The sequence below is a fragment of the Clarias gariepinus genome, chromosome 1, assembly GCF_024256425.1.
Source record: "Clarias gariepinus isolate MV-2021 ecotype Netherlands chromosome 1, CGAR_prim_01v2, whole genome shotgun sequence".
NCBI lineage: Eukaryota > Metazoa > Chordata > Actinopteri > Siluriformes > Clariidae > Clarias > Clarias gariepinus.
Window position 1 is genome coordinate 50,220,001 of NC_071100.1, and position 16,432 is coordinate 50,236,432.

A 16,432-nucleotide genomic window follows, 5' to 3' on the forward strand; every position below is an offset into this window, starting at 1 on the left:
ATAATAAAACAGAAGAGACAGATTATTGTGTTCCAGATGTGAAGCTGATAATCTACAGTTCCGTTCGAACCCGGTGTGAAGACGATGAGTGCAGCGCAGCTCAGTTTCTCAGAGGTGCTTGGACTGCATTTATCTTTAAAAAGAAATAAATAAGGGATGTTAGCAGCAGGGGGCAGAATAATCCTCCTGGAGAGAGAGAATGAGTGTGTGTGTGTGTGTGTGTGTGTGTGATTTCCCTCTGGTTATTCTGCAGATGTGAGCCTGGTGTATTACTGAGGGATTAACGCTTTATGAGTTTCCCAGCGGTGAAACGGTAACATTAATGAGTTTAAAGCACAACATGGATGGACGCGGGCACGGAACCCATGTGGACGTGGTGATATTAACATGAATGTGATTATACAGCATGCGTACGCTTCGCCCGAGATCGAGGACGACCTGAGGTGATTCCTGCTGGTGCGTTGATGCGGCAGTCATGGAGCCTGTGCTTTATTGACTCAGCAATGATAGCACAAGCCACGGAAAACACACACACACACACACACACACATGTATACACACACTGGAGTCGCAGTGACGGGTTATGTGACAGCTCATACATCAGACAGCATCCCATAATGCACTGCGCATCAGCACGTGATGTTTCCCGTAGCGGTTGAGGAAACGTCTGGAGCGCCGTCAGCCATTTTTCTCCTCTCTGTCAGGAAGTCTCACCTGCTTAGTAAGCGTTACTGATACATCAACATCGACATCAACACGGAGGTCCAGCATCGATCTGATCTCCAAAAAACATCACGAGGAGAAACTACAGTGTCCTCCTAAAGCACCTCGAAGAAGATCTTATAAACACTGTTTAAATCAGACAAATGATTGGTTAATACGATCAGTTCAAAAGGATCAGCTCAGACAACCGAACCGAATTTATCTTTAATGCCCATCTTTACTCAAACTGGCACTCATTTAAGCCACACCTCTTTTAAGGAAACTGACCCTTAGAAGCCACACCCCCTTTAAGGAAACTGGCACTCTTTAAGCCACGCCTCCTTTAGTGGAATTAACACTAATAGACTGTCTGAGACGTCCAGCATGTCTGATGTCTTTGATGTTTTGGTGTCTGAGGTCTGAGACGTCCAGTCCATCTGATGTCTTTGATGTTTTGGTGTCTGATGTCCGAGACGTTCCAGTCGGTCTGATGTCTTTGATGTTTTGGTGTCTGATGTATAAGGTGTTCCAGTCGGTCTGATGTCTTTGATGTTTTGGTGTCTGATGTATAAGATGTTCCAGTCGGTCTGATGTCTTTGATGTTTTGATGTTTGATGTCTGAAGACATTCCGGTCTGTCTTTTGTTTTTGATGTTTTGATGTTTGATGTCTGAAGACGTTTTAGTCGGTCTTTTGTTTTTGATGTTTTGATGTTTGATGTCTGGAGACATTCCAGTCGGCCTGATGTGTTTGTTTCAGCGTGTCTGATGTTTGAGACGTTCCAGTCGGTCTGATGTTTTTGATGTTTTGATGTTTGATGTCTGGAGACATTCCAGTCGGTCTGATGTCTTTGATGTTTTGGTGTCTGATGTCTGAGACCTTCCAGTCGGCCTAATGTGTTTGTTTCAGCGTGTCTGATGTCTTTTTGATGCTTCATTGTGTCTAATGTCTGAGATTATCCAGCATGTCTGATGTCTTTCAGTGTGTTTGATGTATTTGATGTTTCAGGATGTCATGTCAGTATTTGTCCAGTAAGAGACATTTAAACCTCCTTAAATGAAACTGTCAATCATTTGAGCCACACCTTATTTAATGAAACTGATATGCATTACATCTTTATAAATGTATGCGTGTATAGAAGCAGATGTTACGTGTTATCATAAACACCATGTTTAAATATCACCAAAAAAAGTTTTTTTTTTGGTTTTTTTGCACAAGTTTTGTTTGTAAGCAAACTCGCTAGTTCAGAATACATCAGATATGGTGTGTTTGTGTGTGTGTGTGTGTGTGTGTGTGTGTGTCTCTGGTGGGAAGCGGTAACCGCGCGGGTCTGGGTGTGTTTATGTGTGGTTTGTAATGTCGATACTCAGCGAAGTGTGAGTGGAAGCTAATGGGCTGGGAAGTGCTGTCAGTGGTCTGTGTGTGTGTGTGTGTGTGTGTGTGTGTGTGTGTAGGAAACAATGGTAATTGTGTATTAATGTGGAAACCTGTATTAATGTTAAGGGTGTAGTTTTCCGGTGGGGGAGTCGTGTGTGTGTGTGTGTGTGTGTGTGTGTGTGTGTGTGTGAAATATCTCTATTTGAAAAAAAGAACAGTATACTGTATGTATATACTGTATATATATGTATAATCTAAATCTAAATCTATAATCTAAAGCTTATTCTGAATGCACTCTTGATGTAATGTACAGTTTCACATGATTTAAGGATCAGGACCAGCGTGCACTATTAAATATTAAATAACAGATATAAAAAATTAAATAAATAATTAATATTTTTTATTCGGAGTTTCATGGTATATGTGCAAAATAAAAAATGTGTTTTTATTTACACCCAAGTTTTTTTTTAATAAAAATTTAGTTAAAAGTGCTTAAAATTTCTCTTTGTTTCATTGTTGTTTAATAAATATTTAAGACCTGACATTTATTCATGTAAATGATGCATGGTCTAATTTAATATTAACAAAAAGATTTAAAGTGTAAATTGGCAAGCATGATTTACATAATTCAGTAGCTGTGCATCACGTTTGGATAGAAATTAATAAACGTTTGCCAGCTGAGTTTTGTAACTAACTTTATAACGGTGTAAGTTCAATAAATACGTGAAGCGTAACCTCCCCTCTCGGACCCCTGACACTGGAGACTCCTTCCCTAATGACAGAAAACTAACTGTTACACAACCTGTGCATGTGGAGCTGTTCTAGAGAATTAAACAACCCCTTTTTACAAACTTCATCTTACATGGATGAACATCTTACACACACACACACACACACACACACACAAGGGTAAAGCCTTAATGTAAGTGTTTGGCAGGCAGAATGCTGAGTAGCTCACTGTGTGTGTGTGTGTGTGTGTGTGTGTGTGTGGTTAGTCTCATGGTCAGGTGCACTTAAAGAGGCTCCATAAAAACCCCATCTTGACCTGAGCCCTCCAACTCACTCACACACACACACACACACACACACACACTCCGTTGCTCACACACTTCTGCAGCATGAAGAGACGCAAGCTGTCCAGAGTGGCGCGCCTGTGGAGGGTAAGTCTCTCTGTGATTTGCGTTCGGATTGCGCGTGAGTGTCAGTAACGCGTGTCTGTGTGTAGATTCCAGGCTCCGATTGGTCAGAAGGTGTTGATTAGTTTCCTGTAACAGCGGCTCTGACGGTAGCGCAGGGTCGTACTCGTGTAGTCTTCTAATGCGTGTTAATGTTCCCGTGGTAACAGCTCGTTCGCCAGGACAAGGAGAGGCGCTTTATGATGAACGGATTGTTGCTATGGTGAAGTTTTTAATTAGAGATGCTTATGTACAGTAACATTTAGGGAAGGAGTCTCCGGTGTTAGCGCTACGTTAGGCAGAAGTTCAGGTTTTCCTTTAACATAACAAGCTGTTGGTATTTTTTTCTTATTTTAAGAAGATAATAGAAAGGCAGGAGAGCGAGTGTTTATAGTAGAAGCGGGAATCACCAGGGACGACCTGATACTATATTATCACGATACCTCGGTGCCGATATTATATGAATTATAAATGCCACATAAAAGAATCGCGGATATGTTTGTAACCCAACAGATTTTTTTCCTAAATCTCTCATTTATGGCTGTTTTACGTCCAGCATATAACTTACGATGTATTCATGCTAAATGTAATGACCTTTAATGATAATTAAACCACTATAATTGCTAGTAAATTTCTGTGCGGTAAGAGAAATAAAACACTCAGGAACGTGCGGTTCCAGGAAAATAACCAGGTTGTTGACAGTAAGTCCACTTCATCACGCCATCATATTTATTCCTTTGTCTTTTTACTATTTTTTTCCTAATATTTTTTGAGTGATTTTTAAACACCTCGCAAATGTAACACTTTTGATACCAAAAGTAACATATTTAGTTGTTTTCATTCATCGTCATTGTTGTTGTTGCAGTCCTCCATGCAATCAAAGAAATGAATAACACTTTGTCATTAGCTAGTTTTATTTATTTTTTACACCAGTTTGTTATTAGCGGTTTAACTTCACGCCACTAAAACATCACAATAACTGAAGTGTCTGATGACGTCCACAATCTTACACAAAAACTACTGATTTTCTCGCCTTTCTGTGCAAAATGGGCGGAGCCAACCACTGGCAAAAAGTAAACTCCGCCTTCAACGATCACAAGATTCGCGGTTGCTTTTCTGACCAAAGCGTCCTCTTTGACTCTAACAAACGTACTGAGGAAATAAAAGCCAACCTAGCACATGAAGCCTGTCGCTAGGATTTAATGAAATTAACCGGGCAAAGGAAGCTAACTTAATAAGAGAAACGAAATGTGGAGTGAAAACTATTCTAACTTAGCCACTCAACGCTCATCTAGGGTTAAAAAAAATAAGCTAGCATGGAAAATCTAAAAGCTAAGTAAGCAAGTAAGTACAAGCATTGTAAGAGAAGACTAGCTAAGACTAGAATCTGACCCAGTGAGAGAAGGCTAAACTAGCAAGACAGTACAAGCTTACCTAATAAAAGCTAATGTCTTAAATGGAAATGAAGCAAATTTGTAGATCAATAGCTAAATGAAAGCTAATCTAGCAAGTCACATATAACCCAGAAAATAGAAGCTATCAGGGTTTTGATCAGTATTAAAAAGGCTAACGATAATCTGCCAGTTTTATGTATATTTTAGTCAAAAGTGTAGTTCGCGCATTATCTTGAATTTTCTCTCGTCACTGAACTCAGCCACTTCTTTTCTCTTATTTTCTCCAACAGCAGTACTTATGCTCAAGCGATGTTTGTGTATGGTACTTTTTTCCGTTCCACTCGGGCTTAATCGTGGAAAATGCGTGCGCGTGTTTGCGTCTGAGCGCTGTGTATGTCACGTCCATTAGCTCTCAGGGATCCTCGCTAATGGTCTCCATCACCGCACTTCCTGCTGTTTACTGTGAGGGAAATGTCTCCACTTAATGCACAGAGTATTTAAAACAAAAAACCCGGCGTTGCACGCTCAGCTGTTTACCTTGGTAAATGTGCGTCAGTCAATATGCTACGATAATAACGATGCATCAGCGCATTGCTATGGAGCGACCTGACTGCTCGAATGTTTTAATGAGCTTCAGGTGCCAGACGACTTTAACCCTCCTGTCCTGCTCACCATTAGCATACTGTACCTAGCATAACGCATTGCAGGACATCTCTGGCCATTTCACAGCAGCACCAGCGGTTTGGTTTAGAAAGCCGTTCACCTTTTACCAGCCGTTACCAAATAACCTGAACAGCAATTCTGCTTTAAATAAGCATGCATTTTTAAAATGTAAACTTACGTATAGGCTGTAAAGTTACAGTAAAAAAGGTTAAATTTAGGTAAAATAAACAACTCAAGTGATTTATTTTAGTTAAAAAGTGCAAACTAATCTAGCAAGTAAATTTACGCATGTAAAATTATTTAAAAAGTGTAAAATAATAAAAAATGGAACATAATCTAGCAAGTGAAAAATAATTAAAACGTGTAAATTAATATAGCAAGTGGAAAATAATTTAGAGAAAATACTAATCTAGCAAATGTCAAACATTCAAAAAGTGTCAAATAATTCTGCAAAGAAATTAAATAATCTAAAAAGCATAAAATACTAAAAAAGTGTAAAACAATATTTAAAAAGTCTTTAATAACTATAAGAAGTAATCTAATCTAGTGTAAAATCATTAAAAAGTGTAGAATTATTTAGAAAAATTGAACTAATTTAGCAAGTTTAAAGAAATTTAGAATTTAGTCTTCTGAGTAAGAACTAATAACTAACCGTTAGCTTAAACTAACACCGCGCTCAAATGTAGAGTGTAAACTAAACTAACAAGTGAAAGGAGGCTGACATTAGAAGACTAAGCCCCGCCCACCAGGACAATCCTGAGATGCACCTGATCAATAAATCGTATTGGCAGGCGAGAACGTCCACATAAACGAGTCTCCTGGTGTCTTAATCTTAATTAAACACAGGAGACGAGCATTTTCTTTTACAAGTTTTAGTCATGAAAGTACGTCTTTCCTTAGGCGCAATGTTCACATTAGTGGGTGTCTTCATTAATACATTTCAACTCATTTGGAATGATGTGTGAGATACGAGTGTTTTTCCAAATTAAACAATTAAACTGGATTTAAACAAACACCGCATTTCTTGTGTCATTGCTGATGTGGAAAATTTATGAAAGAAAACAAAAAAATTCTCTGGCAAACTTTTAAATAATTAAATAAACCTGTCCTGCCTTTTTTCCATGCGGAATATCTGCCTGCTTAGTTTCACCCTCACTGTGTCCTTCACAGTGCCTTTTAACTTCATCCCTTTCTTCTGGCTGTGTCTGTGCATGATAGCGAAAAATGCACTTTCCTATTTGTTTATGCATAAAAAAATATAATTATTTCATGTTATATGTGAAAAATATCTTATTTTTGCAATTGCTTAGGACCTCTGGAAACAAAAACAACTTTTTTTTTTAAATCTGTTGTTCTTCTTTGTTGTTGAGAGAAATTTGATTCCTCAAGGGGTTTTTTTCTCGATTTTACAGAAGAACAGTAATAAAGTACAGAAAACCCATAAATCATTCCATGATCGCGGTGTTAGTTTAAGCTAACGGTTCTTTAATGAGCGCTGACTCATCCAAAAGCCTGAATGTTTTAAAAACTATTTAAAAGTCTCTTCATGGCCCAGAGCGTCTTGTTCACTCAGCTGAGAAATCACGACCAGCGTCCACTTTACAGGAATTGCTTAACAACTTTACAGCAGTTGGCATTCCTCAAGGCTTAATTTGTGGACCCTTTTTTTTCCACCCTACACATATATATTGCAAATTAATAATGTGAATTATGTGAATGTGAAATATGCACCTTGAAAATAACCAAGGTGATGCAGTCTGGGACAAATCCAACATCTCTACTAGTTTCCATGCAAACATGTAATATAACCTTCTGTAGTGCATTTCTCCCCTCGTTGTACACATATTATATAATTTTAACGTAAAATGTGCCTCCAGAAGAAAACCTGGGTTTGACCTTAAAATCAGTACATTGAAAGACTAGAAGTCTTTGTAGAAGTTAATTAAAAAATAATGCTTTTGAAATCATTTTTATAAGGACAAAAAGAAAGTTATACTTTATTTAATAAGTGTTTTGGAAATGTTTGAAAAAAACTTATCTATAACAATTTCATTAGTTTAAAATTGAATGGTTTGGAAATTAAATGGTGGTCTTTTTTACAGGTAAGAGTTTGTAGTTGGTTAGCACTGTTGCCTTGCGCCTCCAGGGTTGAGGGTTTAATTCCCGTCTCGGTCCGTGTGCATGGAGTTTGCTTGTTCTCTGCTTGCTTGGCCGGTTTCGTCCGGGTACTCTGGTTTCCTTCAAAACTCCAAAGACATGCAGATCAGATCAGAGTGGTGTTTCCAAATTCCCTGTAGTAGGTGCTTGTTTGCCCTGCAATAGACTGGCACCCTGTCTTATACCCTGAGTCCCCTGGGACAGGCTCCAGGCCTCCTGTGACTCTGTACAGGATAAGATCTATAGTGAGTGAGGTTTATAGTTTAGTTTGCAAAAACCTTTTTCTGTTTAATACATTTGCGATTTGAAATGGACGATCAAACTTTTTTTAATGCAATGTGTGTTTTATGAAAAGCAAAACTATATTATGTTAATAAGGCATAACAATTGCCAGAAAGTTCATCAAGTATGACAGTTTTTGTCTCCTGGATACATTTTGGACCTTCCTCTCCAGCTCAGGGTTATTTTCACAGAGACGCGGTGTCTCCTGGACTTCAGCCACAACCGAAAGGTCACAAAATGATCCTTTTTTGCAATTCGAACACCCCTGACTCATGAGCACACCTGCGACCAGGTAATGAAAGTACCCTTGAATGACACCAGGCTGTAAGATTGCCTTCCTTTTCTGGTGGGGTGGTTGTAGCACACAGACGTCCCCCAGAGGCCCGGAGCTGGAAAAACTCAATCTAATAAAGCAAGAAAGCAAAGAACCCAATCACAGAACCTATTACATCCTCGGTTACAGAGTTAAATACGCAGGGGCTTCATCCTCGCCTCAACATGGACGCTGCTCCTAAGAGCCGTACGACCAACCGAATGTCCAGATTGGTGAGGTAAATATAAACAAACAGTAAAGTATGAGACACGGGACACAACAGGACATTATAGATACAGGAGATAGAAAATATAAACATAAAATTTTTATATTTAGGAAAAATATTACTTGTCTAGTGTTGTTGGAAGTTTCTTTATATTAAACAATTCCAAGATATAATATGAACTCTTTCATCATCTTGATAGTCTTCCTATAAATTTAGAGCTGTGCATCAGAGCTAGACCGACGACTCGGTTCGAATTTTAATTTGATTTACTGAAACAATACTAAGATTTATTCTTAGATTTGTCTAAATTTCATAATTTTTCTCGTAATAATCTCGGCTCCACACTCCCGTTCTGTAGGTGGCGGTATTGCAGCTATTAACACCAGGTGATACTCTCACAAAACATTTTTAATAGTACTAAAATTTTTAATGTACATTGTGGGAGGACGCAAGTAGTTTGTGTTTTTTAAGCAAAAGCCATGGGATATTTTATTTTGCAAGGAATTCGTCAATTTTAGATTAATGTTTGTAAGTTTAACCAAATAAGTCACAAAGTGAATCAAGTCTGAATTCTAAACTTTCTGACTCATTGATTCAGTGAAATAAATTGACCTACAAATGATCAATTAAGTTGAATTAATCAGACAGCTCTATATAGTATATTATAAAAAATAAAAATAAAAAAAAATGAGCCTGGAAACTAATTTTAGTTTGACCCTGAATTTTAAAAGGAAATAGTAAAACTTTATTTTAAATAGGTTTTTTTGACAAATAAAGTGTTTATCAAGCTTTATCTCTTTATCAAGAGTTTTTTTTTAACTGTGCCTTGTTTTGCCACTGTTTTGCTAGCACTGTGTTTTACAAAGGTAAACTTTATCTATTTTAAAAGAAAAAGTATTATGATCCATTATCTTCATCAAATTGTCCTCCTCTACCTTTTATTAGCTGAAAGTTATATATATATATGGTGTATTTATGCTCATTTTAGTTTTATTTGTTAATGCAAAATAATTGGTCTTAGACTTGAGCCCTGATGGATGCCACATAAAACAATTAATTGTTTTTCATTTGAGAAAAACAGACATTTCTTGGTAATGTGCATGATACCTGAACAGTGTTAAATCCAGCGCCACCGCCTGACAGTTTGACGCTCAAGCGCGCTACAGAATGTCTTTTGAGGGCAGTATTAAAGACATAACCACAACACCACTCGTTCATTAGTAATCCCGTCCCTTTAAAGAGAATCAGATCAAGCATCTCTTGAACATAAAGAGCTGCAGGCGATCGCCTCGACGGGCTTCGACAAGCAGATGCATGATTAATTCCGTGAAGCTTTGAAGGCCACGCGAGTGAACTTGCAACGGGACTTCATCAGACAATCTGGCTGTGTTCCAACACAGCTTTTATCCTGCCCTTGTCAACTTCCCCTTGCCATTAGCCGCAATTTTAAGGCTGCTCTTTCACTTCGCTTGAAGTTTACCAGACAAGCGTTAAATGAGGGATGGAGTCATTATCACTATAGAAGCAGAAGTTACCCAAAAGGCATTGCAATTTCCATATCAACAAGAAAACAGCAAGCTCTTCATGAGCGCAAACAGTCATAAAGCACTTCATACTAAAAATACATTTATAAACATTGCATGAAAGTTGTGGATTATGTACAGTATGAAGCGCCAACACCTGATATGATTAAATTTTTTTTTTTATTCGAAGCCTAGTAAGCTGACTCTTAACATCTGATCATTTCTATAGCAACAGCTTGTTTACAGGATTAATAAAAATGCCTGTAATTTATGATTTACAGTATGGAAGGAGTCTCCAGTGTCAGAGTTGAAGCTGTAACTTTTCTGACATCATCACAACAGAAAAGTTTTTAATTTTATTCCTTTTTCTCTCCTTCTTTCCAGACATTAAGCAGCTCTGGTCACCTCGCAATCAATAGCTATTCTGTCTGCCTGTGGATTCATTTAGCCGGCAGGACGAATAATTGCGTCTTAAATCACTACTTCGGACTCTCCTTACCCAGGTTCGCACATCGATTTAAAGAGGTCTAATGAGTAATCGTGTTATTGATTCTCCGGGCACGTTCTTACCAGGGTTCCTGGATTTTGATAGTTTAATAGAGTTTAAGAAGTAAACACCTCCATTAACTCTGCATTGTGCAAAAGGAGCAGGTCAAACTCAGCCAATCTTCTCCTCCAGCGTGACAATGAAGCGCCCGAGCTTTTCAATCAACACCTTCAGGGAGGTAGTTAGGACTTATTGGGTTTAGCAGATGATTGGATACAAAATAAAAGCCCTTGGAAATTGTAATGGAAGAAGGATAGTGTGGCGATCCTGAGTCCCGGGTCACCCTGGCGCTGCTTCGTCTTTCTCCACAAGCCGTGTTTAGAATTATATACTGTATCTCTGAAAATATTATTCCAGGAAGAAATAAAGATGAACTCGTTCTCATTTCAGAACAGCAGATATGTTTATTCGTGCGCTACATGCAGATTTAAGGCATAAACGTTATAATAAGCCACAGGTTTTTTAGTTATGCAGCCAAACAAGGCGGTACTAGCCAGTTTTTAGCATTGCAGCAAGCATTATAAAAATATGTTACATCTTATATCGATTACTTTAAATCACGCCTAAGTGTGCTTCGCATTTACTTTCCTCCGCATTAGTTATTTCTTTAAAAAATAACTAATTACATACGTTAAAGCGCTTAGCTTATTCGTAGCGTCTTCACTGTTACAACATGGCGGCTCGTATTTGAGGATGACTAGAGCTGGGCTGGAATCTTCCTCATGGTGCATTCACACGTCTATTCAAGTCATCACGATTTGCATTAAAACAGTATACAGTATATAAATAACATATATCATGCCTCAGGTGATCTTTTTGCCAGGACCTCAAACATGGGAAATCTCCAAAGGGACTAGCTTCTAGACCCCACGTTAAAAGATGAACCAATCTAAAAGTTAAAGTCACAGTTTTGTCCTTAAACTACTAGATTTTACTGACGTTGTGTCAGACGCAGTATTTAATATATTGACAAAATAACATGGTGTTGATGAGATTAATAGTAGAGTTGTGAAGTATTGGGTGATGTAGCAGTAGTAGACGTTATAGTTGAACACTTGAACTGTAGCCTGGCTTGTTTGTTTTCGTGTGTGTTTTCCCGTGCCGTGTCCGTGTTTAAACTGAGCGCAGTTTTTGTGAGTTTGTGTCCGTTACCAACAGCAGTATTGATTTGTAATCTAATCCGATACACCTTTATCGTGGACTATTGTGCTGAATTTCCCAAATTTAATAACTGTCTTTCCTTGTTGTTTCGTGTGTACGAATGCTCAGGGACAGCGCACACAACAAGGAACGACACAAACGGTAGTTAAAAGTGACGCAAAAACAAAAGTCTCCTCTTCTGTCGTCTCGAACGACCTGGAGGACGAATGTGAGAAACACTTCAGCTGAGCTGGCACTTAAGCTCCAGGCTAAATGAAAGGAAGACATTTTCTCGCTGGCTTGCACTTCAGCATAATGAGCGTATGTTTTTGCTTGGCTTCTGCGACGAACCATCTGCTAATCTATCAATATTCATTCTAGTAAACACGAGTGAAACGTCACTCCAGATAAAGTTGCTGTTCCTAAACAGATTATTCGGTTCTTTAGGTGTGGAGAGAAGCTACAAGTATCAGGCTTTTCTTTTTTACACCCTGCTTATAAATCCTGAAATACATTATTCTATATAATCAGATAAGGTTAGAAAAGCCGCGGCCCTAAAATGGACCCCTGTGGAACTCCTAAACAATCCATCCTCATTAATTATATAATATTAGTTGGACAGTAATACTGCATAGTGTACATTGAAGAATGTGGAGTTTAATATATTGTTGCTAAGCAACCAGGAACACGGATAAGGCTAGCGATTTAGCTAGCTAGTTTGCAGCTGTTTTGTTAGTGGTGTAGTCAAGGACGTTCTAAGAAAGTATATCTGTTTATTGCTTTAAATATCGGTTTCTGTAACGGGCGTGGCTAAAAAAAATTTAATACAAAGGCTATGTTAGATCAGATGAGAGCATCAGATGAAAACCTTTTACTATGGATTCCGCCATATCGAGAAACCTTAATGTTATGAACTTGTTCAAGCTTTGGTTTATATTTCTAAGATATTTTGAAATCATTTTTAATATGATGACGTATGACAGAAAGAAATAATCGAAAATGTTTTTGATTTCTTTAATTCAAGCTCAGATTTTTACCCACTCAAGGCATTTGCATCTAGTTGCCATGACCACTAGTGTTGCAATCCAAGAGGAAATATAAAGTAGTACTCTATTAAAGTGACTTAAGAGCCTGTTAGCATGCAGAACGGATGTAGCTTAGCTGCAGGTGAAAGGACATGCCGATGTGATTCGAATAGCACGATCCAACGGTGAGAAATGTCCTGTCTGTTATGAGAAAATCTAGATATAAGATATAAAAGAGTCTCGGGTCAGGCTGGCGTGAAGTCATCCATGTGAAGTAACATTCAGGTCAATGAAATTCACAACAGTTTTTAGCGTGCTGCAGCAGTTTGCATGGTCGACCAGTAACTTAATGACCTTTAGTTTCTTTTCAAGTCTGTATTGTATTAAGTATTTTATCAAATCTAATGTAGATAAATAGAGCTTATGTAAGGAGTACAGTGCCCCCTGGAGGCTCAGAGGGGAATAAGAGAGGCCGCTTATGGCTAACAACTGCTCTGAATTTCAATTGTTTATTTTACAGAATGAGTACCGTGCATCACTGCTAACGCTTATCTCTGGGGAAGAGTTGTGAGGTGGGAGTACATGCGTCATGGGACACCAGTAAATCACAGGACACAACACACACAAGCGTATCCAAGTATCTGGAATTTTAGCCTTGGCTTGTCCATGGCCTGTTCTTCTAAGGTCTTGTGAGGCTTCTTGTGAATCCAGAGAAACTGAAGGAATCCAAAGTCGAGCGGAGATCCTATCGGAGGTGAGGTGAGGACTGAGTGGGGAACCGTGAGGTGAATATGGTGCTTACCGCTATTCAATTTAGCACCAGTATAGAACTAAATGAAGCATCTCCGTTGTCAAAAAACAGTGGTGCCTCGACATACATGTGGGTCATTCGCTTTTTTTGTGCAGGTTTTAGTGAAGACGTAGCACCGTGGGTCGTATGTTATCAAGAAGAGAAGGGAGCCGCTTTCAGTTTGGTTTTTTTATAAAGCAGCCGGTACCAAGAGAAATCATAAATTAAGGTTAAGTGAGGTTTAATATCTATTTATTTTATAAGCAGTTATCTGTACCTTTACTTCACCTGATCACAGTGTTTGTATCACGTTCACAAACGTTCACGTTCTCTGGTCTCCTCCCTGGGACATGGGCCGGTGGGTGAACATTAAACCGTCACTAGGTGTGAACCGCTGTGTGTGTGTGATCGATTCCCGCGCTCCCGGGATGGACTCGTGAAAGTGTATTATTGTGTTGTGAGGGTTGGAGGAGGATTGTACGCGTCAGATAAATTCTTTTGACGTCCATTAAATTACAGCGCTGGATCTCATCTCCGCTCGCGTTCACGTAAACCCGGAGGTGTTGAAGCTCTGCTCACATGCGCGCGCGCTCGATTTAACCCCAGGTCTCCATGGAATAATATTATCATGAGTAACGAGCTACGTAATTGTACACATCTTCTCTCTCTCTCTCACACACACACACACACACACATACACACATACACCTCCCTCTCATTAAAATACCACGAGCTCACATCAGTGTTTGACTGGTAACTCATGAAGGTCGAATCGATGTACGCGCTATATAAAACGAGTCCTTGATGAACGGACACCTCTGTGCAAACGAGTTCTCTCCATTTTCTTAGACCTGTCTCTTGTTAGAGCCTGTCTCGCACGTTCTAGAGCCTTCTGCGTGTCAGGAAAAGGGAAGACGCAGTGTGAAGAGAAATGTTTGTGTGTGTGTGTGTGTGTGTGTGTGTGAGGGGAAGGGTGTCAGGCATATGCTAAATTTAGCATACATTTCACATCGATCCAAATAGCAACAGTGAAGATGTATCTGTGTGTGTGTGTGTGTGTGTGTGTGTGTGTGTGTCCGGCTTAGTGGCTAAATAACGAGAGAACTCTCGGACCAGTCCAAGCATGAGGTCTTGATGTTCAGCCTGGATTGAGAAGCCTTGGCAGAGGCAGCGGTGTAAATATTTCACAGCGTATTGGATTTATCTAACAGCCTGCTCAGGTTTAAAACTCTTCTGAATGTGAGATCTGGTGCGATTGAAACCCGTTCCAGCGGAGGCGGAGGGGAAACGCCGGCGAAACCTGTCTAGGTGAAAAAAGTCTCCAGTGAAGAAAACTTCTCCTAGACATACAGTATACAGCTGTGTTCCTGCTCCATGGGTTAACAGCTGCGTGATCACTGTGATGCGTCTGTAGAGTTCATACCGACACCCGAACAGAAAGTTGCGGGTCAATGCTCTCATGTGGGCGGGGCGGATACGCACACGGGACTCACTGGCGTTTCTCTGTTAGACTCCTAGGTGATGAAGAAGAGCGCGTTTGGGAGGCGTGGCCCATCATGGCGCAATAAAACATGAACATCTAAGCAACGTTGATGGACTTTGTAACCATTGTTAGGCTGATGGAATAAAACCATTATACAAAATACAGATACAAAATATATAAGACAGCGATGTATGATTGAAACGCAAAAATTATTGAATTCTTCTTTATTTAGCGTCTCTTACCTTATCGAGGAAACTGTTACTGATGGTTTGCGTCGCTTTCCTTTCAGCCATTTTATTTACAAATAAAAAGATAAATACTGTACATATATAACGTCATCTAGTCACATGACTTAATATTTAAACATTATAATGAGTCCAGGTCACGTTTTGGAAATGTTTGCATGGGGGGGGGGGGGCTTTCAGGTGGGGGCGGGGTGTTGATCGTTGATTAAAAACTCATATTGATTCAAATATGTTAATAATAATATAAATAAATGGAGACAAATAATCGGAATTATTATTATTATTATTATTATTATTATTATTATTTTCATTAGATTTGCTTTAAAAAGATGAATGTATATTAAAAGAAAAATAAGCTAACATTTCTGTGGAGAGCAAATCTCTAGCCTTCCAAAAAAGAGCGGGAATGGTTTGGCCCCGCCCACCACCCGCACCTCTGCTCTCTCACGCGCAGCTCTCTGCTAGGCAACCAAGCGCTCAAGCGTGATCCCACGCGCAGTTTTCCATTTCGACTCGACGCGGGTAGGTAACGGTCGCGAGCGTCTGGGCACATCTTGTTTTCAGTCGCTCTCTCTCTCACACACACACACACACACACACACTCTTTTCCGCCTGAAGCAGCCCTCCTTCTCTCCCTCACATCTCAGTGTCTCCATGACTTCGGCTAAGGATCGCAGCGCGTCGGGTAAAACGCCTCAGCAGCAGGAGCAGGTACGATCAGCACAGCAACCTGTCCGTGTGGCGTCACCTCTCACACAACACCTTCGCCATGTCACACTGACGCTCTCATCACTCTCTCTCATCACTCTCTCTCAGACCTCACACGGACGTTACACACGCTCCTCTTCACGCTAGATCTGTATTTGGATATTTATACATTTCTGATTGTTGCGAAATCTCCTGTAGCGTTCACAGGAAACTCGCTGTATACATGCGCGGAAAGAAAAAGTGGCGAGGCGTCTGTGGATCATTTCATTTGCATATTGTTGTAATGGTCGTTTGCATATCAAACGTATTACCTGCAGGAGGGGCGTGTCCTAAAGGGAGTCGTGTGGAACATCATAGCTGTGTTACATAATGACAGACTGTGAAAGGGAATTGAAAAAACAAACAATTAATCTGTGCAAAAATATACACATCGACAACAATAATAGAAGACTTGAGTGTGTGTGTGTGTGTGTTGTGTGGAGGGTATCAGTGATCGGTGGGTCCGTGATTGGTTAATTGACCACTTGTGATCAGGTATTGGTGTTTATCAGGTGTTAATTGTGGTCAGTAATCAGTGATCATAAATCGATCATCCAGTGGTGGATCAGTAATCAATGGTAAGTTGTTCTGGAGTAATGAGCGATTAGTCGTTCAGCCGTGGGGTTGGTTATTATCGATTGGAT

At 39.5% G+C, this 16,432-nt stretch overlaps 1 protein-coding gene across 5 annotated transcripts in view; it reads left to right on the forward strand.

Annotated features, from left to right (window-relative positions):
* Positions 1-16,432, forward strand: part of dpp6b (dipeptidyl-peptidase 6b) — a 106,592-nt gene that overhangs the window by 38,076 nt on the left and 52,084 nt on the right. The window contains exon 1 of one of the 5 annotated variants that reach the window (XM_053502574.1): positions 3,175-3,238. The exons of 3 other annotated variants lie outside the window; for them this stretch is intronic. In XM_053502574.1, coding sequence (XP_053358549.1) covers positions 3,197-3,238 — 42 coding nt within the window. In that variant the 5' untranslated portion in view covers positions 3,175-3,196. Of the gene's footprint in view, positions 1-3,174; positions 3,239-15,619; positions 15,753-16,432 lie in introns of those variants that run through there. One more of the 5 variants, XM_053502550.1, reaches the window with a different exon arrangement.